The 24,108-nt window shown below is 44.3% G+C and overlaps 1 protein-coding gene across 8 annotated transcripts in view; it reads left to right on the top strand.

Moving 5' to 3' along the window:
* LOC121590071 (inhibitory POU protein) overlaps positions 1-24,108 on the top strand; it is a 50,994-nt gene that overhangs the window by 12,565 nt on the left and 14,321 nt on the right. For 6 of the 8 annotated variants that reach the window (XM_041909442.1, XM_041909446.1, XM_041909445.1 and 3 more), the window contains exons 2-4: positions 6,223-6,730; positions 10,183-10,239; positions 16,911-17,078. In XM_041909442.1, coding sequence (XP_041765376.1) covers positions 6,605-6,730; positions 10,183-10,239; positions 16,911-17,078 — 351 coding nt within the window. In that variant the 5' untranslated portion in view covers positions 6,223-6,604. Of the gene's footprint in view, positions 1-5,561; positions 5,701-6,222; positions 6,731-10,182; positions 10,240-16,910; positions 17,079-24,108 lie in introns of those variants that run through there. The other 2 variants (XM_041909441.1, XM_041909443.1) reach the window with 2 other exon arrangements.

Raw genomic sequence — 24,108 nt, 5'->3', positions numbered from 1 at the left:
ACGATATCGATTACCATCCGGGACCGTACCAAGGAATGAATTACCACTGGCTGTGTGATACTAATAAGTCTCGCTATAGAGCGGACTCGATTACTACTACACAGAAGAAGTAGTAAAACCCACAAACTTTGTAACGTGTTTTAAAGAAAGATAGATTCATTGTTACGAAAGATGTTACGACGCATTATTATGATATGCAGCGGTGTATGTTTCAAACCCCGTGCCTAATATTTCTAGCGTTCGTTCGCCTCCCCGAACGATTCGCAACAATCGTAAGCCCGTTAAAATTTAAACACCAACAAAATAACAAAAAAGAAAGAAAAGAAAGAAAACACAACCCCCGCAACTTCTTAGCAATCGCGTAAACGCCCCTTTGATCCAGCACCACACGCGTATCAAGTGGCGTACTATAGATGTGTGCCACGGTTTCACTTTAAAGGTGGAATCTGACTACGGCGCTGAATATTTAATCCTAAACGTTTTCCCCCGTCGCGTGCTCCATTGCGCCACACTGCTGCTGCTACTGCTGCTGCTGGTGCTAGCGACTTAAAGCCCAGCCCAGGCCTGCTGGGGGGTCGAGGGAGTTCCAAAGGGTCACAGCATTCGCGCTCGGGGGGGTGGGGGGGGGAGGAGGGAAAAAAGGCTGCCGATTGAAGCACAAAGCATGGGAGTCTCAGCATAGGCAAACCGGCCGAACTCCCGGCAAAGACAACGGCAACGAATGATGACAACGGCGTAAGAGCGCAAGATTTTTCTATTTTCCTTTCCGTGTGTGTGTGCGCGCAAGTTTTTTTTGTGTCGTTCCTTTTGGATAGCGATAATTTATGCATTTCTGAACGCGCGACAAGCGGTGGGCCGCTTACATCTACTCATTTATACATACCCAGAGTCCCAATCGGATGAGTACAAAATCACGTCCCTGCTGACACAAAAGGGAGAGAGCCGCGAAAGGTCTGTTCCGTGCCGTCTCCTACCACCCCCCTCCCCTCCCCAAATGGTAGAGTACATAATTTTTTGTCTCTATTACAATTGTACTTTTGCGCTGGTTGATACTTTTTTCGGTGCCATGCTTATGCTTTTAAATTTGCCATCCCTTCGCGAAACGTTATAGTTGTTCGCCTGGGCGGGTGGGCGGGCGGACGTGATGCGTGGCGCAAAAGGGAAATGGACTTTGCGCAATGGAAAATGGAGGCTTACGTAACCGATTGAACATTTCGCTAATGAGCTAATATTTGCGAGTGGTTTTTCACTCAGTTTTATTAGTGCTTTTTGTTCACCTGAACGCAGCGGTGAAAGGGGTTCTGATGAGGCAAGCAAAAAAGAAGCGATTTTCCACTTGCCTGTTTCGGGTGCTGGTAACATTGGGGAGTGGTGGTGCCCGGGGCATGGCATCATACCCATTGGCGGCCGTTTATTTAATACCAGCATGGAGTTCAAGCAACGACAAACAAAACTGCGCTAATTTGAAATGGCAGGCTGTGTGCGAGATGAGGGACGGAACAGAAAGGACGATAAAACAAAAAACTCGATCGCTTTAACTGATCAAACAGTGGGCTGCCAAATAAAATACAGATAGTATTGCGTTTCCGCTGATTGCAGGCAAGCACAAACTCATCAAACGGGGTCGCAATGTTTGCTCGACATGCAAACCATAATTACTTCTGCACGGTTAGATTGCATTAGTTTATTGGAAATCGATTACCGTGGGTAAATATCGGTGACATGATACATTGGGCGCGATTTTTTTTTCGTAGAAAATGAAATATAGTTGGGTGAAACTGTCTGAAATGATACACAGAGCTATCCTTTTTTGATGTTTAATAAAAAAACCTACTTTAATTTTTCGTTTTTTTAACAATTAATTAAAGTGCTGCATGATGCAACAAAAAATGTGATTAATCAATAAATAGTATTTACAATTTTTCATACAATTCACATATAATGTTTCTTGCACTTTATTGTCTTAAGAAACTACACATTTCACGGGAATAAACCCATTGTTTCTCAGCATAGCAACACTTCAAACAAATCTCCAACAGAAAGCCACAAACAAAGCCAAAAAGATGAAACAAAAAAAAAAGGAACTGCCCAAGAACACACAAGTACGAAAAAGGAATTTATGGCCACACGTGTACCGAATGTAGCGACCATAAACATATTTCAACGGTGCAATGGTTACTTCCTACCGGTTACACACACACAGTGATACGCCGAGAAGGTGGAATTGTAAGATGATAAATGCATTTTGGTGGTACAGTGTGTTCTGCTGGCCGCGGTTATTGCGACCATTCCTGGTCCTAGTTCTGTACCGTTTGGGGTGGTTGCAGAAGTAGGGGAAAACCCGTAAGACAACAACAACAAAAACGCAAACATTACACAGTACCAACAGTACAACCAACAGCGAGCGAGAAAGATGGAGAGAAACCGTAAATGTAAGAAAAAGCTCATACGCTATCGTCAAAACGTTCGCCCCCCATCGTGTGAAAAGAATTGAGGGCGAGGGCGACGGGTGGGAGATGGTTTCTTTTACGAGGTTTTATTGTTTCCACCGCGGCAGCATAACATAATTGGCTTCCATAAAAGTGAAAAACAATGCAATGGGAAACCAGGGGCCCAAACAGTACAGTAGTTCGAATGCGTTCGCGGAGCTCCACCTTTTGAGTGTGTGCTTACTTGACGGGGTACGTACGTCGCAAGGAACGGCCCTCGAAGGCACAAAACATAGCTGGAGATAATTTCGCGAACAAAGAGCCAAAGACTGATAATAGAAAGGAGAAATTTATTTTAATGGACAAAAGCAAATGTATTGTTGGTAATGGGTGGGTAGATAGACGGTATCATACATTTTGTACGAGATTGGCGTTCGTTGAGAATAAATACATTTGAACAACATTTCAATACTTGTACAGGATGTTTTACAGTTTGCTGCAGGAAAATTCTTAAACCGTGTTATATCGTGCGTTGAATATTTCCACTCCACCATCCCAACCAATGCGAATGGGGGAGGAAGGAAATACAATACGATTTTAGCAACACAAAATTCCACACATCCAACCGGGGGAATGATTGATTATGCACGCGGGTGCATGAAGTTTGCAATCGAGCTACGGTTCGCGGAACAGAACTAATTCTGTTTCACCTTCCGGTTCCGGGTTCCAGCCGCGTTTGCCTGCGGCATGGAAACCGATGCTCCGATGTATGGAGTCACCGCGTCATCAGCCGCAGCAGCGGCCAAATTCCGTTTCATCTTCGCGAAGGTTTGGCCACTGTTTGACAATTCGAACGGGTGCTTTCAATCTGTTTCGTTCACGTTCCGGATGCTGTGTGGATACACATTTCGTTTGGTCGTGTTTGTTTCATTGATTCACGAAAGCCGGTATTCCGGGAGCGAACGATGACATTTTTGGCCTGAGATTTATCGATGAGGATAACGAGTTGTGCGGGAAATAAAATATACAAAGGCTGCCCGCGTAGTACAAAACAATCGCGGTACGCATCTGGGGACCTCGTACGCCGATGGCCGGCGCAGTGCATCGGACGTGACTCGTTGTTGCGCGGCCCCGGTAGCAGCAGACCGTTGATGTCGTTTAGCGGAAGTACTGCTTCAAAATTCATACGATTTGACTGTACCTGGGGGTTGAGGGTTTGCGCGTTGACAGGATTTAGCTGAATTTGGCTCGAACGAGCGTGATACGACGGTTGCCGTGAGCAGGTTTGAGGACTATTTTCACATTGGGCAAGGAGTGATGGTGAACACATTTTTGGAAACCTGTTTGACGTATTTGCCATGTTTCTATATATTTATATGTACAAAAAATACTTATTTCAACGATACCTGTGTCTATGATTCTTATCTCTGTGAGGTATTTTTGCTACTCTGTTTCGATGAGTTAGCCAACCAACGCTATGCATCAATTCTACGATTTAGCGACATCTCTCTACTAGCAAGTGATTAGTTTCGCGCACTGCCCAAGATGCATTACTCCAAACAAACCTTTGCTTGAGGGGAAGCAATCTCGCGATACACAAAGCATCTGATAACAAAATTGGAACTAATATTAAACAGAGCTAGTTGGATTCTGTGTAGAACGTCAGGTTTGAAATCGAATCCATTAAATATGAGATCAATGTTGGATCCTAGACAGCTATCGGAGTTGAAGCATTGAAGGTTTTTGGTACATTTACTGGAATGAAATACATAGAAAATGAAAAGAACTGCAAACAATTGCAAGAATATAAGCAGTAACAATGAGTGACAGTAACTGGTTAAGAAAGAGACAGGAATAATAACCAAAACTGGCCATCTTCTTGGGCTTTTGTGTGCATCAACTATTATAATCCTCTGAGTACTTTATCTAACAGGAACTGTTTGGGACGATTCTATTGAGATAATCTGATGAATAGATGAGGAAGAAGAAAAATAAGAAGAAGTATTTTCCAGGAACAAATTCACAATGACATAAATGTCCCTGCCAGGTCTCTAGCGCTTTGGAGAAAGCACAAACATTCAAGAAGAAAATATGCGTTCTGCTTCTGAATAATTTTTATTTTCGGCAAAATCCTCCTCCTAGCTCTCATTTCAGTTTCCTTACTGGATTTTCCACTCGAAAAAAGTACCTCCCCATGCTCTTCCCTAAAAACTCTTCATTTTCATACCAATCATCGATAATACGACAGCATAAATAGCTGTAATCTGGTACGGTAGCGCCCGGTAAACATCGCCTTGCCAATCGAACAATGGCGCCAGAGTTTACGCCATTATCACTCGCCGAATCGCACTCCATTATAGACCAAATTTTCCTTTCCAGCCTGTCTAAAACCGTCGAAAACTTTGATTAGACGCCTCGCTCCCGCGCTTCCCGTGGTTGCGAGAAATGTTTTCGAAAGCATGCTTCCCCCTCCGGCAGCGTGAAGCATTTCCGTCAATGACGATCGAGCGAACGTTAATTGTGCAAACACGAAACTATGGGCAAACTAAATTGTGGCAGCAAACTTTACCAATACCAATAGAAGTGTTGCTATTAGAGGAAGCAAACAAAAAAAGAGGAAGCTTTCTCACATATATACACACACACACAGAGCGTGCTTGTGTGCTGGCGGGCACGGCTGGCTCGAGGATGTTGTTTACAGCGCACGGCGTCGGTAACTGGTTCAACCGAAAATGACCACAGCATGGTTAATATAATCATGACCCCTAATCAAATGCATCCATAATTAATCTGTTTGGCGTTTGCTGGCGGAGCGCAAATCGGTACAGACACAGGCGGAGGTACCACGACACACAACACAACAAAAAACTGAAAGAGAAACCAAAAAAAAAAAAAACAAAGCAAGAGTTCGATGGTAAGCGACAACGGCCACAAATCTAAGCGTAACTCAAACAACACGCGGGGCTCAGTTGGAATGAGGGCTGATGGTGATTGTGTCGAATTCGTTCATTCGCACCTCGACGGGTTGCGTTTGTGTTGGTAGCGCGAATCCTTGCCTTGGTTGGTTTGTGTTGAGGGGGAAAAAAAGAAAGAGCTACAACCGTACGAAACATAGTAACCGCTGAACTTTGCCCTGTCCAATGTGTCCCTGTGTGTGTGTGTGTGTGGTGTGAGTATTGTTACAGCAGCAAAGGGGTAGTAAAAGCTTTGCACGAAAAGTGCATAAAAATGCAGACATGTGTCGTGTGTTCTGAGGTTTGGATGAGTGTGAGTGAGTTTTTTGTTTCTTATTTCTCCAATAAAGTCTGCTGCGTACAGTAGTGTGTAAGAGAGGCGAATGCTAAAAAGCCTCGTAAAAAAATAAAACAACAACAACAGTAGTGTGTATGTGACGGGTATGTGAACGCGAATGCAATTGATGGTCGTACGGACTGCAGCTATATGCATGCGCTCCCGATGCGTTCGATATAAGTCCCATAAATCGAAAATTAACGATAGCACTAAATTATCATACCGATGTGGGCTGAAAACCAATTAAATGGCGAATTTTGGGCAGTAGTACTTCTCGAACAATCCAATTTATGGTTCCGCAGTTCTTCGAATTTAATTATTGGCCTGAATTTTTGGTGCATAATGAATTTCACACCATTTGATAACTGTCTTAATGATCAGCATATCGAATTTGGAAGGAATTCGATGAAAAGTGTGACCAGTTCGGCTACAGAGATACTTTGAACCGGACACTTCGTATTCGTTAATAGCATTTCTGTTTCGCCATCTTCTTTCTTTATAGATCACACAAAACAATGCGACAAGTTAACTAACTTAAAACCAGTGAACACCGTGTATGCAACCAAGTGTAACAGAGTGTGTAAAGTGTATTGAGCAGAAACCAAACTGGCTCTCACGATACTGGCCAGGGTAAATTGAACTACTAGACTAGAATAAATAAAACCAAAAACCCAGCGCGAAGGAAACATCAAGATAACAAAGTGTATACCAGCTCCACGCACTGCTGGCCGTATACGGACAGTCGGGACGGGCAGAACGCACCGATCCTTAGCATCAATCCTTTTCGTGCCGTGTCCGCAGTGCATTACAACGACGTCAAGATTTACTCACCGACGCCTTTAGACGCCTCCAAGGCGTTAAAGCTGGAGGACGAATTTACCGGCATGACTATGCCCGTTTATCCGTCAGCCGATAAAATGAAAATGAGTACTCCGAGCTGCTTTCCCGGTCGATACAGTCCCACCTACAGGGGGCCCGAGCAGATGCGACGGTGTATGGCGAACCCATCGGTAAGTTTATGTTTTTCTTCTGTGTTGTCCGTACTTTAAATTGTCGTTATCAGTCAAATTTCTTCATTAAATGCAAAGTTGCATTAATTTTGTTATTTCGTCTACATTTAAGGTTTATTATTCGAGTGCTTTTTTAATCTTCCATTTTCCATTCACACATTTAGACCTTTAAACTATGACCTTAAACAAATCTGTGAACGGAAGAAACTCCCGACTGTTGGAAAAGGGTAACTTTGTGTAGGAAAACATTAAAAATTAACGAGCCAGTGTGCTCAAAAGTAGTAACCTTTTCCTCTTTGTTTAGGGCTTGTTTCTGTTTTTTTTTTCAAGAGATCATGTTAAAAAGCAATACTAAGATAATTAAAGCAGACGCCTGTGAGAGCTTCATAGGAATCGTGATAATTTACTGACTTATTTGTTGGAATAGAATTGTTTTTTTTTAAACTCCTTTAATTGGTTTCATATAATAATACATCTATTATATGGAGTCGTTAGTACGCTCCATATGAGAATCGATCCTGTCCGGCCTTGTAGGTGCTGGGGCGTCCACCGTATTGACCACATCAGTTAAATTTTCTCAAGTGCTGCTTGATTTATCATTTTCCAGCGTGGCAGAGCAGTAGCGTTTGGTTCAGGAAATGGATCACCATTTCCTTTCCCCTTCCCATAGCTAGTCAAGCGTAAAATCAAACTTTCATAAGCTATTGGGTCCTGGGGCCATCTGCCCCTTTACCACAATCCACCCCCTCAATATCCGCAACGGGCTTGTGCCAATCCTTACGTAAGCGTGTCGGTCTAAGTGCAATTGCCTAAGAGTGTGATGTCCCCAAGCACGTCCACTGCTGCCGGCTACCCCCTCCGGAAAGCTCCCTATTTCACCTTGCTGGACCGTCCGGCCTAGCGGAAGCGTTGATGATAATGATGGTCGATTGTTACCACCTCGGGCGAAAACGGGAAGGGGGGGGGGGGGAAGAGGATACAGAGCAGGGCCATGGATGGACATTTGGCCGGATTGCCCTATTTTGGCGATGAAATAGCAATGAATAACCAATGCACCGGGAGCGACTGGGACTGGGAGCCTTCGCCTCGGCGTTGGGCCGGCGGGTAAAAGTGAGATAAATATCACGCGTACTGCGGTGCACGCGGCCCCGGGACGTACGTGGCCACAATTAGTGCGGGAATTGGTCGCTCGCTTCGCAAATGGTTCTTCTCGCTTCATTAGCAAAATTAACAAAATTAATCAGTGTCTCCCACTGCGCCGAGCCGTCAATCTTCGTCTTTCCGCAACGGTATAGGTGAACGTTGCCAACTGTGGATTTTACCGGGTGTACCACACGGTGACTGGTCTCGCTACGTCAGGGAAAGTTGCCAATAGGTTCCTTTCGCAGTGGACCCGGCGGATGAGCTCAAAGTAAAATTCAATAAATCTTCTTTACCTGCATAGAACGTCCTCTAGGGGAAGCTCTATTTTTACTTCAAATTCGGTACCCAACAATGTAAGAGTTGTACAGCATTGGTTGAGGTTACGCTTCTTTTTTTATCAAAACAATAAAGCCTAAATCAAGTAACGAACATCGAGAAAAAAGTTTATAGTATCTCAATAAAATAAAATGAAACCCCTCACGAAAGCATGTCTTGCTTTGCACGAAGACACGTTTTCTCCATCGTGCTGCGGCAGCTGGAGGAGTGATGGGTTTCGAATGTTTGCATTTCCCGCACCAGTTCGATAAAGTTAAATTGTCCAGTGTTTGCCAAGTCCGGAGTCCGCCATCGGTCAGATTTATAGTCCACTAAATTGATATCCGTGGCTTTAATTTTTGCGGACCCACGGTTTTGATGGTCGGTACGTGGTCTGTGCGCTGCACACGTTTACGAGTGTCCCCGTTCGCAGGACACGCGTAGCCATGGTAAAGTTTGGGATGGGGTTTCCCTTCTTTTTACACTCGCCATTTGTCAGCATACGGTAAAATAATTACGAACCAGAATGGTCGGTTTTATTAGGTGCTTCTGACAACTGCCGATCCCGAACGTGATCGAGCAGAGCTTAGTGTAGTGGCATGCAAATCAATGTACAGTATATGGAGCCGGTACGCATTGGTATAAAACCCAATTGGATAGTTTATTTCTTGCCAAACTGTTGGCTTTTGGATGTTGGAAAATTTATGAACCATTCATCAGCGAATGTTTGCCAAGTTCTTCACTAACTGAGGGCAATATCAAGCGAATTAGCCAGTACAGCTCGTGGTGCGATGCGAAAACGTGGTGTTGGTGATGTTTGCGATTGAAATTTGTTTACCTTCAGTTATTTATCTTATTTTTTTGCATGTCTATAGGATTCATACTATACAAACAATAGACTATTTTCTTGAATATGAACAACTATTTTCTTGAACAACGTTTCTTGAACAACGTCGACTAATTTATAGCAATATTTTAAGCTCCCGGAGTGCTTCGAGAAGAAGCATATTAGCAGGAGTAATGTTGTAGGTTTGCCGAGCTGAAGAAACAAGTAGCCCTTGCCCTTGTTGCACTAACTACTTAGTTAGTCCAAACCACGTAAACATGATCTAAGATATCCGATACCAGATTATTTGTATATTATGAATAAGGAGACAGGACTCTTCTAATTTAAAAATTCGTAAAGAATATCATAAACATGAGATACTCGTTCTGGCTTTATTAAGTTTTATTTATTATTCAGTTTAAGCGTCCTGTTACTTTTTTACCAATACAGGGGCCCTTTCCGTTTGAAGCTCGTAGGCTGAAATTTCAGCCTGTCAGCTGTTTGCATTGTATCGCAGTTTTCGAGCAGCTATCTAAGTGAGTATAATATACAGGTGGACTTATCCCAAGGTGTATGAATTTAGAAGACTGATTTTTATCGCTTCTGCTTCTCAATGAAGATTTTAAGAGTGTTTTGAGTATTCGTCAAGCCTCCAGAAAGCTCGTTGGAGCAAAAGTTTTCACTCGTTCTGTCAAAAAGTGATATTCAAATTTGGTTATAAAAAATGCTTTGAGACCACCTGGACTACATACACTTTGATTCCAGATTCGATCACCTGATTTCTTTAATGCACCTTGGGATAAATGTAAACAACTCCGTGTTTTCGAGCAGGTACTTGAATCTAATTCTAGCTTTGTGGCTAGAATAATCTAGACTGAAAATTGCAGGCTAGTTTTTTGTGTGGTTTTGTATGGAGTGTTTACAAGATTTCAGCCTCCAACTGTCAAACTTCATACAAAAAACTGACTAGAATCGCGAAGGCCCCCACAGTCTGTATTGAGATCGACCCAGTGCTTATGGCAATGTTCTCGTATGCGCAAACAAACGAATTTTCATACCTTTACTTATCTTATTTACATATCCATCTCTTAGTTTCATTTTTTTATAATATTCCTCATGCACCGTTGTGACAATGCTATTCTTTCTTCTTGCAACTTTCCCTCTCCAGAGTCGATTCCTGGAGGATGCATCGCTGATGTGTAACTCCTGGTCACCTAGGCATAATGTAAGTATTTCAACGTTCGTCTGCAAACTGCACCCCAAATGCTTTACCACCAGCCCACAGCACACTCTACTAGCTTTGTTTCGTGTGAGTTGAACTGCAGCGTGATAGAAATAAGAAACTAAACGCTTTACAACTTCCAGAAAATACAGTTCACTGGAGTTGAAGTGAATAAAACCCAACTTTAGATGTTTTAGTTTCGCTCTCCCTTCCCTCAACGATTGGGCAACGATTTTTCCCTGCACCCCAACCATCGAAGTTCAACGGGTTGTAAAAACGGAAGCTCCACCGTTGCTAGCACCCGGTCCCGTTTAAACCTGAGTTTGACGATCTCGAAACTACTTCGCTGGTCGTCGTCCCGCACATGACGACGGTCAGTCCGAAGCAACGGGCCTTGAAAATGTTGAGGTTTTGTTTTTATTTTTACCATCTCCTCCATGCCTGTACGCGCTCTGTAAAACTTCAGACTTCAGGCTCATCCACCAGTCACCGGGCCCGGATGAATGATAAAAAAAAACAACACACTCACACACTCGCACATGTCCTGCAGGCCTGAATTTACTCGACGGTTACAAAAAAAAAACTCTTGTATGAACTTGGTCTGCGTTTGCTCTTTTCACTTCGGAAGAAAAGTTTACCGGTCTCGCGCGTTTCTCTTCCCAGCACCTCCCGCAGTACTTCGTAGCTTCCGGCTTAACATCACGAGCCGGTATCGATCCGACTCGCATGGCACGGGAAACAACACAGCATTGCACACAGCCACCACCAGCGTGTGCAGTGTGTGAAAAACCAAACTGGATACGGTAGAGGCACGATTACCCGATGCTGTTGCCCTCTGTTTTGTCACCGTCTCGTGTCTTCCGTGCCATCCGTATTGATTACTGTAATGTTTTAAGTGTCATTTGAGCGAGAATGTCGATTCCGACTGTCACCGGGAGGGCCGAGAGTTGACATTTCTCGAGTGGGATAATGCTAAGTTCTTTCCGGTGTCTTTCCCCGCCTGACAGCGATGTCAAGCGGGCTGGGAAACATCTGAAGGCTTCTAGTCTTCGGGAGGAGTAGCAGCGTTTGTCGAGGGCTCTGGCAAGTAATTGGCATGGAAATGTGCCACAGTTTGGATGGTACTTGCTTGGCATTGTTTTAATCTCGTAAGGTGGGGAGATGTTTCTATTTTTGTTTTGTAGTAAGGAAGCTATGTAAAGCTATTCGTTACATTAATTTGGTTTAGGATAAATTCAATGTACTTTTTCATTCTGAACCTTTAGAACGCTAATAGCAATCCTGTCAATCAGCACCTGAATGCCACCTAGTTAATCATTTTAGTGCAGCGACTGTACATAAACATGACACGACGCGTAGCTTCATCTAACCACCTTCTGGCTTTCGTTATTAATTGTTTGAATAGAACTAGGCCATACGGTGTGAACAGAATTGAATTAACGTTACTAGTAATCAAAATGAAGTTACTATTTCCCCCCACTTTGCTGGTCGAAAATTCAACTCACTGAAAGCATGCCCTTGATGCTTTCACCTATCCAGGCCAGGTGTTGACAGTGGAAGACCAAAATAAAAACAATGAGTTGACAGATTGATCCTAATGTTATGTTACCATTAGTGTGGAGTGGTGCAAACGGGACGTTTGGGTAGATCTTTGGGCAAACTTCTGCCCTCACTGTAGGGCCACCTGTCATCGCTGGCTGGTTAAGGTCGTTACGAGCTTTCGAGCCTTATCGTGGTGGACAGGTTTGTTCCGTTTTTTTCTATCTTTGGAGTTCTGGAGCGGTGACGGTGACACAAACTCCACCACGACACGTGACCGCTCCGTCACCGAAAGTCTATTGACATTGTTTAATGTGATTACGTTATTTAGGTGCCCGAAAGCGTTTTGATATATGATGTGTAGCAGCTATCAAATGTTGTTACAAACCATTCGAAAGCGTACCACACGCGCGTCAAATTAGTCGCAGGAAATGCTATTGTCACTATCGCACCGTAGCGAGGAAATATTTTCATTCCTGACAGGTGGTAAAAAACAATAACTGTCCACCTCGACACACCAACTGACCAACATGTCATACGGACGTAAGTTTCACCTGCCACCGGGAAAATAGCGTTGTGGGGGAAAAGTGTATTTTTGTTTTTTTTCCGTTTTGTTGTCTTCAGCTTCAGGACACATCAGGAAACGTTTTTCCCCGAAACTTCGTTGCGAGAAGGAACCAAATATGTCACTAGTAAGTAGCCGGTAGAGGTGAACGATTGGAACGCGTGTAGGTAGGAATGGTGCCCTGAGGAACTGACAGAGCAAAAAAAAAGAAGAGAGAGAAACTCCAATCCCCCATTAGCCAACCCTCAGCAGAAGGGTTGGATATGTTCCGTAGCGTCCATCGCGGTTCATTCCCCTTACCCTTTCTGCCCGGGAACGCACGCTAAAACGACGGACACTTTTCCATCGGTTGGCACATGTTTCAATTATCCAAATTATACGCTCGTCTACTTCAATGCACCGCGGCAGTACTTGCACCGTTTCTCGTCAATCAAATCGTCCTACGCCACACACACACACACACACACACACACACACACACACACACACACACACACACACACACCACACACACACACACCACACACACACACACCACACACACACACACACACACACACACACACACACCACACACACACACACACACACACACCACACACACACACACACACACACACACACACCACACACACACACACACACACACACACACACACACACACACACACTGTGTGTGGTGCGTAGTGCGATGACGCAGAAATTTTGACAGCACTCAGAGCTGCTGGAAATTGCAACGATTCTCAAATAGTTGTACCTTTACCTTTCGAAAGGCCAACCGTCGGGCGGGGCAGGTGGAACGACCGGGCCGGGAAAGCTGGCAAGCAAATCAATGTTGAAATAATAAGGGACGAAAATATGTTTCAGTAGCAAATAATGGCCCGGGTTTTCGGGATCGAGTTCCCTTTGCCACCCATGTTCCGTCCCATGCTGCCTGGTGCGGTGAGAGCGGCAGCAAGTGTAAATACAATTTTCCGTCCCCGGCCCATGGTGCCAGGCGGGTAGTGGTGCGGGAACGCAACCACCCCTCAAGCTGCAGTTGTGTTCGCCCCTTCGCTTCGTAAAGCCTATAAATACACCTGTTACTGTTGGGAAGTCCTTCAATAAAAATAAAATAAACTCACTGCGGAAAATAAACCATGATATAGGGCGGGTGGGCCCTTGATGGACTGTTGCACCATACTTCATACGCACACACACACACCGTGCCACCCTTCCTCGAGCAACCCGCAGCACCGTAAGAGCTGCGTTAACGACAACGGGACCCTTTTCTTTTCGGTCCCCTCGTGCGTACCCCTTTTTGTTTGCCGCCTTGTATGCTCCGGAAATGGGTCCTCGACGATGTTCGCTCCTAAATCTCCCGTAACTCGGCACTTGGTCCTTCCCCACAGAGAGATAGAAGGAGAGAGAGAGAGAGAGGGTACGCAGCCCACTGTACAGCGCACCGTGCACAAAAGGGAGGGATTTTATTTCCCATTCGCCGCCTTTCGCTCGCTCGATGATGATTTCTAGCTTTTGCTGGGCCCGAATTTCGGTTGGGGCGTAATGTTGTAGCTTCTTCCCCGGACCCGGACCTCTTCGGCTCTTCGATAAATTTCGTCCGAGCCGGGGGCAAAGGGGTGAGACATGCACTTGACATCAAGTGCTTTTGTATGATAATTAACAAATTTATGTAGCACTTCGCACGATGAATGTCGATGGTTTACGGTTTTATGTGCGGTGTACTTTCCCTCTTTTTTTTTGGTCTCGGGATAAGCAAACGGGTTTACCTGCACTAACGAGAAGCAAATCTTGCACACATCAAAGAGAATCTTTTCCTGTGTTGCTTGATACTGTTACATACCCGTACTGGAACCCGCCCAATTGTTACACTGTTAGACGAAGGATCACACATTTCTTGTATGAGTGAAGAAGAAGAGAACACTGTGATGAGAACAGTAATTGCACGTAAAACATGGTCGGGAATTTTTCTGAATTTTCTAGCAAAGGGTAATCCGTCAACGCACTCAACGCCTTCCGTCTACTGATATCGATCTTGATTCGTAAACGTTTTACCGGCTACAAAATTATGAGCCTCAGCTCAACTCCTCAACGCTCCGGGCCTCTGCGGCCCTTCTCTTCGTGTACGCGGTAGGGTGAACGGCTCTTTTTTTCATTTGGGAAAGGGAATTCAACTGTCCAGCAGCGACATATGCTCCAGTTCAAACAGAACACTATCGTGACCATCGTGCAAGTGTACTTTGCGTTATTGTTTCGCTTTTCCCCGGCTTCGAGTGGTAAACGCGAGCCACTATTACAAGAAAACCACAAATAACATCCGGTCACGTGTCTTTGCAGGCCCTTGCCGTAGTCTGCCCCCCCCCCCCTGGTAGAATCGATTCGACAGGTTGGCATTTTGTTCTGCTTCCTTTCTTTACCACTTCCTGCCTACTGCTATGCTACCCACGCCCGAACGAGTCATCATCCATCAAAAATCAAACATATGTGTGCGCGTACATATGTACGTTTTTGTGTCCCGCCGCATGGTGTAACCTTCCCCAGTAAGGTATCCCTTTTTTCCCACCGATACGCTGTTCCACCTTTTCCGGCTCTCTTCCGCTCCATTGCGTTGTGTGTTAGTGGTTTACGAAAATTACAAGTGGGATATTGCTACTGTGGCCCAAATTGGATCAAATGATTCGTAAACCGAACACTCCACCGCTTGGTGAAAGTTTGCGTTAAATTAGGATTACCGTTGCCTAATGCCAATATATTTCTGTAGCTTCGATTTCGGGTTGTTTTTTCTGTTGCTTCTTCTTCTTCTGGGGACTCCTTCCAGCGAAGAAAGGGAAACAATATCGAGCACGTTAAACCCAGGGGCTCAAGGTTCGGTCGGTGTCGGTTTGATTGAGGTTGAGAGAAGTTGTACGGAAGTTTGATTCTGCTGTGCTGTGCTCCCGTTTACGGTGCGGGCGCTATTGGTTCACGCTGCTCGCTTAAAGTGTGTGCTTAAAGAAATGACAAATTGGCTCAGGAAGAGAACGAATTGGATGATCTTCTCGGTGTGTTCCATTGTGAAGGGTGGTTTGGAATTAAGGTTTTATTGGAGATTAAGGAGATCGTGTTTATGATTTTATTGATATATTGAGATTTGATTCGTAGTGCTGGATACAATAAGATTTGATGAATAAATAATAAACTAAACATAACAATACAGCTAGAAGCCTTGCTGCTTAGAGTTAAACAAGTGCAATGGTCTTTTCCATTTAAATGTTCTCGTATCAAACCTTTCTGAGCCAGTCCTAGTTTAATTGAAGTAAAAAGAGTATAGAGAAATAGAAATGGCAGGCTTGGAGAGCTGTAAGACACATATGCGTTCCTAATTTAATATGCAATTATCAGGATTTAAGTGTTTAACTAAAAAGTTACATCACACCGTTACCTTTATATGTATAAACCAAAGCAGCCTGTATTGCATTGTATTGCTACCGCCATAAACATGTTGTTATGACTAATCGTAATAATTTGGTTTGATGTTTTTGCTCAGCATGCTCCGATGCTCAGATTTGCTTACATTTCCGTAACATTTCCGTACGTACAATAGCAGTCAATTTTAATGTTCGAATAATAAACCTACTCGCTTGAAATCGTTAAAAATCATTAAAATTTGAATGCCACCACCACAAATATGCTATAAATTTTAACCATCCCACCGTAGCTCAGAACAGTTCCACACCCTTCGGCCTGTCCCGTTTAGCTCATCTTTTGAACCCGTATCAATTCTAAAACCCATTTGCAGCAGATCCACTCGACCGATGTCGGGGGTAAATCCCTTACGCTGATTGTAAAATCGAAATGTGACAGGTTTTCACTGCGCTCGACCCTAGCTCGACAAAGTAGAAGAGTGGGAGACAGCTGGCAATCTGGTGGCAAAATTATTACAAGATAACTAATAAGCTTTCCAGCTTCCCCTGCTACTCTGGCCCCTGGAACTGGGAACCCTGCGTTTGCGCGTAGGACAGGGTTAAGCCCTAATGCCGGCACACCGAGGCGTGCCCGTCGTCATCATCATCATCGGCACCATCAGCATCATCGTTGGCATGGTCTCCGACCGAAAAGTGACAATTAACCCTTTGATTTTGCCTGCTCAAAAATGTTTCCGCTGGGACTGTTGACGTTAATTAGAAAGGCGTCAGCATGAAATTTGCTGGTCAGATGGTTGGCTGGGTTTCCGCCCGCCCGGGCCTTTGCTAGCCGGAATGGAAATTTATCGTCCACTTGATGAAGTAGCGAGTGTTGCTCGAGGCGAGCATGTGGATTTTTAATTGTGTAGAAAATATCGTTTTGTTGCTCATTTAGGTTTATGAAAAGTTTGGCCCCGATCCCTCTCGAATTTTCGCCGAACCCCCTTTACCGAAAACTTGAAACGACGGTATCCGTTACCGGGCTGGTGGGCAGGCATAAAAGCGGCCACGGCCAAAACCAGGCACCACATACATTATGCAGTTGAATCTAACACTTTGCACTCATACACAAATACACACACAGACATAGTCGTTCATTTGTTGATGTCGTTTGGTTTCGTTCGCAGGGGGACATCTTTTCGGGCCTGAACGATGGAATTTTGAGCAGAGCGGAAGCGCTGGCCGCTGTCGATATTGGCAAGCATCAGAACAATCATCCACAGATGGCAACGCAGCTAAAGCATGACGTCATGTACCATCATGGGATGGGCGCGCCGCCACAGAGGCCGCTACAGGTAGGTGATCGACATTGACCCGACGGATTGTGGTAGTTTGCAGTGTGGTGCGTGTAATTTATTAAAACAAATTCGTTAGTTAATAATTAATCAATATTAGAGGAGAGGGTTTTTAGTTGAAATGTTGTTCTTAACGTAGAATTTCTAGACATCGAAGTTCGAATTTTAATAAATACTCACAAGATTCAAGGTACAAGTACAAAGCACTGGGCGGCTCCATGCCTCTTTGGGGATATTATGTATACCCCAATCAGTGCTGCAAAATGTCACTGTCAATGTCATCAAAAATTCTGACTAAAACAAAATCCATATCAGCGTCACGTACTCAATTGTGATAATCAGAGTTGATTCTCAAACAGTTGGTGTTTCCAATACATCTTCTTCTTCTATTTGGCGTAACGTCCTACGCGGATATGCCGACCTATAGAGGCTTTCGAGACTTAATTCATTACCACAAAGCCGAATAGTTAGCCTTTGCTACGGAGAGGCGGTCCATTCTAGGTTTAAACCCATGACGGTCATGTTATTGCGTCGTACGAGTTGACGACTGTACCACGGGACCGCCCCAATACATGCTTGGTGACATTTTACCAACTAACTCTAGGTTATTGACTTTGTCACGACTTTTTTTCAATGAGTGTGGTTCAGCAAAAAGGTCACTAACATAACCATGGCAAATTCCGGCTGAAAAAAAAAATAATGTCAGCATCACGAGCTATACTGCGATGATCAGAGGTGAGACACAAACAGTTGTTGCGACCATCGCATGCTTGGTGACTTTGTGTGCAACCAACTCTTGATGAGTCATTTGGTCGCGACATTTTCTGTCGGTGATTGTCATGATAGTCATGGGCCATATGGCGTGCGTTTGAAACCACAGACCATCAAACCAGACAGAGCGAGAAAGCATTTTGTTGAATGGAACCATACGCCAAGTTTATGCTTGCGACGGTGTTAAGATCAGGTTGTCTGTCATATCATGACGCACTTGCATTGAGTATCAGCAATGAGTATCAATCTAACACGGATATGTTCATTGTTTTCATTGGTGATCGTCACGTGATGCTCATTTTGCAGCACTGTCATTTTGTAGCACTGTCCCCAATAATGAATTATTAGTAAAATATTATTGTTTAAGCAGTTCGATAAGTAGCTTTATTAAGTTAATTGTGTATTAGAATTTAGAATCAATAGATTTTCATATCAATCTGAATGCTAACACATTTTTATTTAGCAGAAAATTTTAATATCCAAATAGAATTGGTTCGTTGGATGTACTTTTATTACAACGTAAACTATATTAAATCTACGAATTGAGGCTCAAGTGCGACGGATGGATGGCTTAAAGTTTATGATCGAATGAACCAAAATCCAAATTAAAGTCTTGCAATGACACAGGATTATTATAACATTTTACATTACAGCAACAAACAGCAATGAGCAGGGATAACTGAAGGAACTGTTTGATGCATAACTTTGTTCCCTGCACAAGTAAATAATCCAGCTAATTCTAAACTCATCATCGAAATTCTAAACATTATACAAAACTGATTACCGCCCGTACAACGGACTAGCATGAGATTACTGTAAATCTTGCACGATAATTACAAACGATTACGGCTTTTCAATCGACCAACCAACGCAGATAGTCGATCGCCGTAACCCTAGACGCAGGTCCCGCTGCAAGTGGGAAACCGAGGAAAACTCGGAACCAGTTTTATAATTATCCTATTACACGTACCCTACGGCAGGAAAACAATAAACACCCGCAGTTCGGTAGACATTTCCCGCTTGCCAACTGTTTCGGTTAGACGTGAACGGCAAAAAAAAACCCCACAAGAACCTGTTGTAAGATTGAAATTTAAACAATCAAACCAATCGTAAGCTTGTGCTGGGATGGGGAAGCGAGGGGAAGCGAGGTTTACGCCGTCGATGATGCCGTCAGCCATTCATAGGGCCTTTTCGGGTGGATTAAAATAATTTTCAATTTCCTCCCGGCGATTTGGTGCGTACCGCGCGCTCGGTTTCCCTCCCTTCCCACAGCCCTTCTCCCCCCTCCCCATCCCCAGCTGGTTATGGTGTTTGGCCTTTTGCTAACCACCGGAACGAACTGGCAGCCAGCCGGCCCGGCGGCCCCGCTTCTGGTCGTCGTGCCGGTGGTGTAGTAGCAAATGTGATTTTTGCCGTGAGCCATAACCACCCACCGCCGCCACTGTCCGCGCCTTGGCGGTGGCAAATAGCTGGAAGGAAATTGTGCGTTTCCCATTCTAATTTGCCACGATTGACGTGGCACGTTTCTGGCCGAGTGCCGGGTGCATGATCGAACCCTCCCCTGGTATGGTGTTTTTTTGTATGTTTTCGCTGCGTCGCTTGGGCGAACAACAACAAGTGGTGTAAGGTTTTTATATCCCTTTTGTTGAGTGGAGTGGTTTTAACGCGCGCGCGCGCCCTACACACAAATGAGACCCGTCGCCGTCGCAGGAAAATGAACCCGCTGGAAAGCTAAGCTCACGGTACAGGAGCAGGAGCACTAAAACTCCTGTGCAAAATATTTGAAGAAGTTAATAGAGAAAAGAAAAAAAAAATAGCAAGAAAACACACATACCCAGACACACATGCGGTAAGGGTGTGTGGGAGAGAGGTTTTGTTTTGAGTGTTATAATGTTTGCCCCTCTGGAATGTGGTTGTGCTCGGTCTATTGCTCTGCATTTTCATTCGTTTCACTTTTATTACAATTACTTGCCCTTCAATTGCCCCATTCGGACCAGCCAAGAAGATTTCCATCTCCCTACGCAAACACCAATCGAGCGGGGCTAACAATAAAGCAATGATGGGGTTGGGGCGGAGAGAGGGGGGGGGGTAGGATGAACTAATGGGCAAGGGAGATGGCAAGGGAAGAGAGACCTGTTTGGAACCCAACCTATTCACAATTCCCTCGGTCCGCATCCCGGTGCGCAAAGGGCCGCGCCGCAAAAAAGCAAGGAAAACAAGGAAAAACTTACCCATTATTACCTTCGGGGAATTGTAGCGATGGGCCGAGGACGACGACTTCTTCTCGTTTTGTTTCCCCCAGCGGGCCCATTCAATGCATAATATAGCACAACAATGGAGGTTTGCTGTTGATAAAACAGTTCTCAAACAGTTTGCTTCCGCTTATCATAAGCGGGAGTGTGTGTGTGTGTGTGTGTGTGTGCGGCCGATCAAACAGCACTGCTTTGGTGCTGCCGTGTCTGCGTGTGGTAAAGAACTGCTCCAAAAACACATGTAAATTTTCCGTGTTCGTGGTCGTCGTGATTGGGAACAGTGCTGTATGACGTTACCCGACCTGTTCCTTGAGGGATCTGTACATGTAGGTGCGTGTGTGTGTGTGTGTGTGTGTGTGTGTGTGTGTGTGTTTGCACTTTGGACAACGTCGATGGTGACGCGACACTCTTGTGCGTTACGACATCTCTATTCTCCCGTGGCCGTACCCGCCGCCGGGCGGCACGTGAACGACACGTGACCCTCTCGAAGTTCCACACTCCCTCGCCTGCCCGTGTGTATGGTTCCATCGCTCCGGCGCAAAAGCCGGAGTGTAAAGATATTTTGTTTCAATTGATATTTATGATTGTCGGTACACACAGGGACACACGCACACGCTTGCTGTTAGTTTTGTTGCTTCTTAACTGGGAGCAATGGCGGGCAGGCGGCAGGGACAGGGCTTGGCGCTTCCCGCCTGTCGATCGTTTCCTGTCCCGCCTTTCCCCTCGGTTGTAATTGATCACAAACAAAATCAATTACGGTAATGAGAAGCAAACGGGAAAATTGCACTTTACATGACACACAGGAGGCCCGCTGTTCGCACCACGGACCGTCATGGTACCGTTGTTGGTGGTTGTGGTCCCGGTGCGCCCGAACGCCCGCACGCCCCGTGTCGATTGCCACAAATTTAACGGCTGTAATGTTGCGCGCCGTCGTTGCAAATTGTTTTATAGTTGTTTTTATTTGTCTTTTGTTTTTATCATGCTTTAAGGGAAGGTTTTCAAGGTGGCTGCGGTTGCTTTCGCCCACAAGCCAATCGAATAGTGGAGGTAAGGTTTAATGCAGCAAGGAGTAACACTTGTGCTTTTGGTCGAGTCGGTTGTTCCATTGCTTTTGGAGTTTGGTGAACACGATTGCCGTTGCGTAGTGGAGCAATATTAAGGTTAATGATCATTTGGAGCGATATATTTGGGCAGTTTGAGCTAAGTGTTTTCCGAAGCCATGCAGTAGAAAGTTTGTTGCAAGGAGAAAGGGAACGCAAAAGATCCAGGAAACGCAAAACTGTCACTTGGCCTAAATCAGGTCGTACATGTACTTTATTTGTAGCTCATTCTTGTAGATTTTTTTTATTCTTGATCAGAAACAATTAGCTTTTATTTGAATTTATTTTAGTATGCATGATAATCAATATCCTAAAAAACTATAATTTAGATACCGAATGGAAGTTTAATAAGTCTATAATTACTGTTCAAATTAAACTCTTTTCCACCTCTATTATCATTCCCGGATAATTGCACGCAAACAATCCTGCCAAAATTGTGGAATAATCATAACCGTCCCGCCCGTAGCAAGGACTTACTATCTGGCTGCATGGGACTACATAAGTCTCGGAAGCCTGTATAGGCCGGAATGTCCGCGTAGAACGTTAAGCCAAATAGAAAGATTGGAATTGATTGCTATTAGCAATGGCGGATATTCCTATATCCGGTCTGAGCGGCCGCGGGGGCCCCCGGCCTAAAGCGGCAACAGTCTCCAGATGTTAATTCGTTTGTATATGCAATTGATTTTTATTTCAGTAATGTACATATCAATGGAAAACTTAAACTTTCTCAAAGTAGTACATTCTTACAAGTAAATGTGTAGAATGTGTTGAAAACGTTTAGAGCAATGAAACGTTGTTAGGTTGTTAGGGTTAGAGATAATTTTATAAGGTTTAGATATAAAAACTTGACATATTTTCCCGCTCTTCCATATTAGCAATAAAACCTCTCATCACAAGAAAGCATGAAAAAGCTGCTGGGACATTTAATTATTTTTTCATGAACTTCGTTGATGGTCTCAATTGCAAGGATGACAAGTCTATAAATACGCGTGTACAAGAAAATACAGGAAACAGGAAATCGCGACAACTTTGTGCATTTCACCTCTTATATACCTTTCATATAATTAAGCAAACAAATGCATAGGAAAATCTTCTTTACAAATACAAAACTACAAAAGAGTAAAATTCGGGTTTGTTGTTAGGCTTACCAAATATGTCTTTTAAGTGTACTAGACTAGAGGAATTGACAGGTTGCTACAGTGGTCAAATTGGCCAAGTTCAGGGCAACCGCATCTGCACAAACTGCAATCTGCAACTGCATAGACCACCTGGATCAGTACTGAAGATTCTGGAAAGTCTGGAGTTTTAATGACGACAGTTAATCTTTTCATTGCTTACATTTCAATCTACACTTCTCTTAGCTTAGAAAAACGACCAAATGCGTATTTGTTATGAAAGACTTCTGTAGAAATTGAAAAATGTTTTCCACCAAACACTGGCTAGTATTTGATAATGGTTTTGAAACAATAATCACTACCGCAAACACCGATGACGGACAACGTAAAATATGCAAATTATGTAGACCTGATTACACGAAAACTATGGATACTATTACATTAATTTAATAACTACCATATAAAAGGACAGAAGATAATTAATCCTTAACAAATTCAGGATTATGCAATTGGTATTCGTAAACATGTGAAGGGTTTTTTTTGATATTGTCAAATTTTGAGATCCTTTGTAGAAACTAGGGGCCCTGTTTCGATCCCCCGCTTAGGGCCCCGAGATGAGTAAATCCGCCTCTGGCTATTAGTAACAATATTTCTCTTAAACTGGCCAAACAACTAATACCTGATAAGTTATACCTACTCTTAAGTGAGTATGTTGTACTATGGGAACGGCCATTTCGTGTATTCCGTGTCATCATAGGCTCTTTGCAAACTGTTTGTTTCGATGAATTCTTTATAGAATACTATCTTGGATACGGATACTATCTTGTCCATCAAACATTTCGCTTGCTATGCTAATGAAACCATTCGGAGTCCATTGCGATCAAATGTACGATATAAGACGTTCATCGAATTCGGCGAATGGTTTTAAACTGTTTAAACAATGTTTCCCCATGCGTACGAACACAATGAACGAAATGTAGCCGCCCCAAGCCGGAAGTGGGCACCAGGAAGAGGCATAATTGTTTGTGTGCTCCCTGCTGTTTATACTTTTAGTCATTGTTTATATCCAACAAAGCCTTTATAAATCCGCAGCAAATCTTGCATCGCCTTGGCAGTGTAGTGCGGTCGCCGTGCCCTCCTTGCCTCTCCGATCGATGCGTGCTAAAGATGAACCCTGCGGGGGCAACAGCATTGGTAAGCTTTACAAAACGCAACCACAAAGCCGAAAGCACCCTCCTTCGCCCCGTGATGGAGCGTGATCCTGGTCGAAGGCGAAGCCCGGGGTAGAAGGTTGGTTCTTGTTTAGGCAACCAAATCTCATTCCCGTCTCGTCGGCTTGAGCCCGGTTGGATCATACTAATGTTGCCCTGGTTGGTATGCTGCTGCTGCTGCTGCTGCTATTGCCGCTGCTTCTTACAACCTCCGAGTTGTCGAAAAGCATAAGCCTTCATAAATAAGTAATGAACGACGAAGGCGGCACCGTCGACGGTGCTGAAGGTTCGGCGAGCGAGTGCGCGCAAGCTGGGAGGAAACAAGATGGTGAAGGTTTTGAAAAATCGATATCAACATCAACATTCAGTCAGCTCGCCGGGAGAGTGGGCCTGGGAGAGATGAAACAAATTAAGTGTGCGACGCTACCACTCCTGATCCTGCCGCCGATACGCACCATCACCGGCGGTAGACACTTGTCCCCGGGCTTCCCATGGCCACGTCGCTCACGAAAAGCGCAGTGCCCCGGCGATGACGACGAGGCACCATTTCACCTGATTGGTTAGGCAAAACTTTGATGCAG

This window comes from Anopheles merus, chromosome 2R, assembly GCF_017562075.2.
Source record: "Anopheles merus strain MAF chromosome 2R, AmerM5.1, whole genome shotgun sequence".
Taxonomy (NCBI): domain Eukaryota; kingdom Metazoa; phylum Arthropoda; class Insecta; order Diptera; family Culicidae; genus Anopheles; species Anopheles merus.
This window is presented reverse-complemented; position numbering and strand designations above follow the sequence as displayed.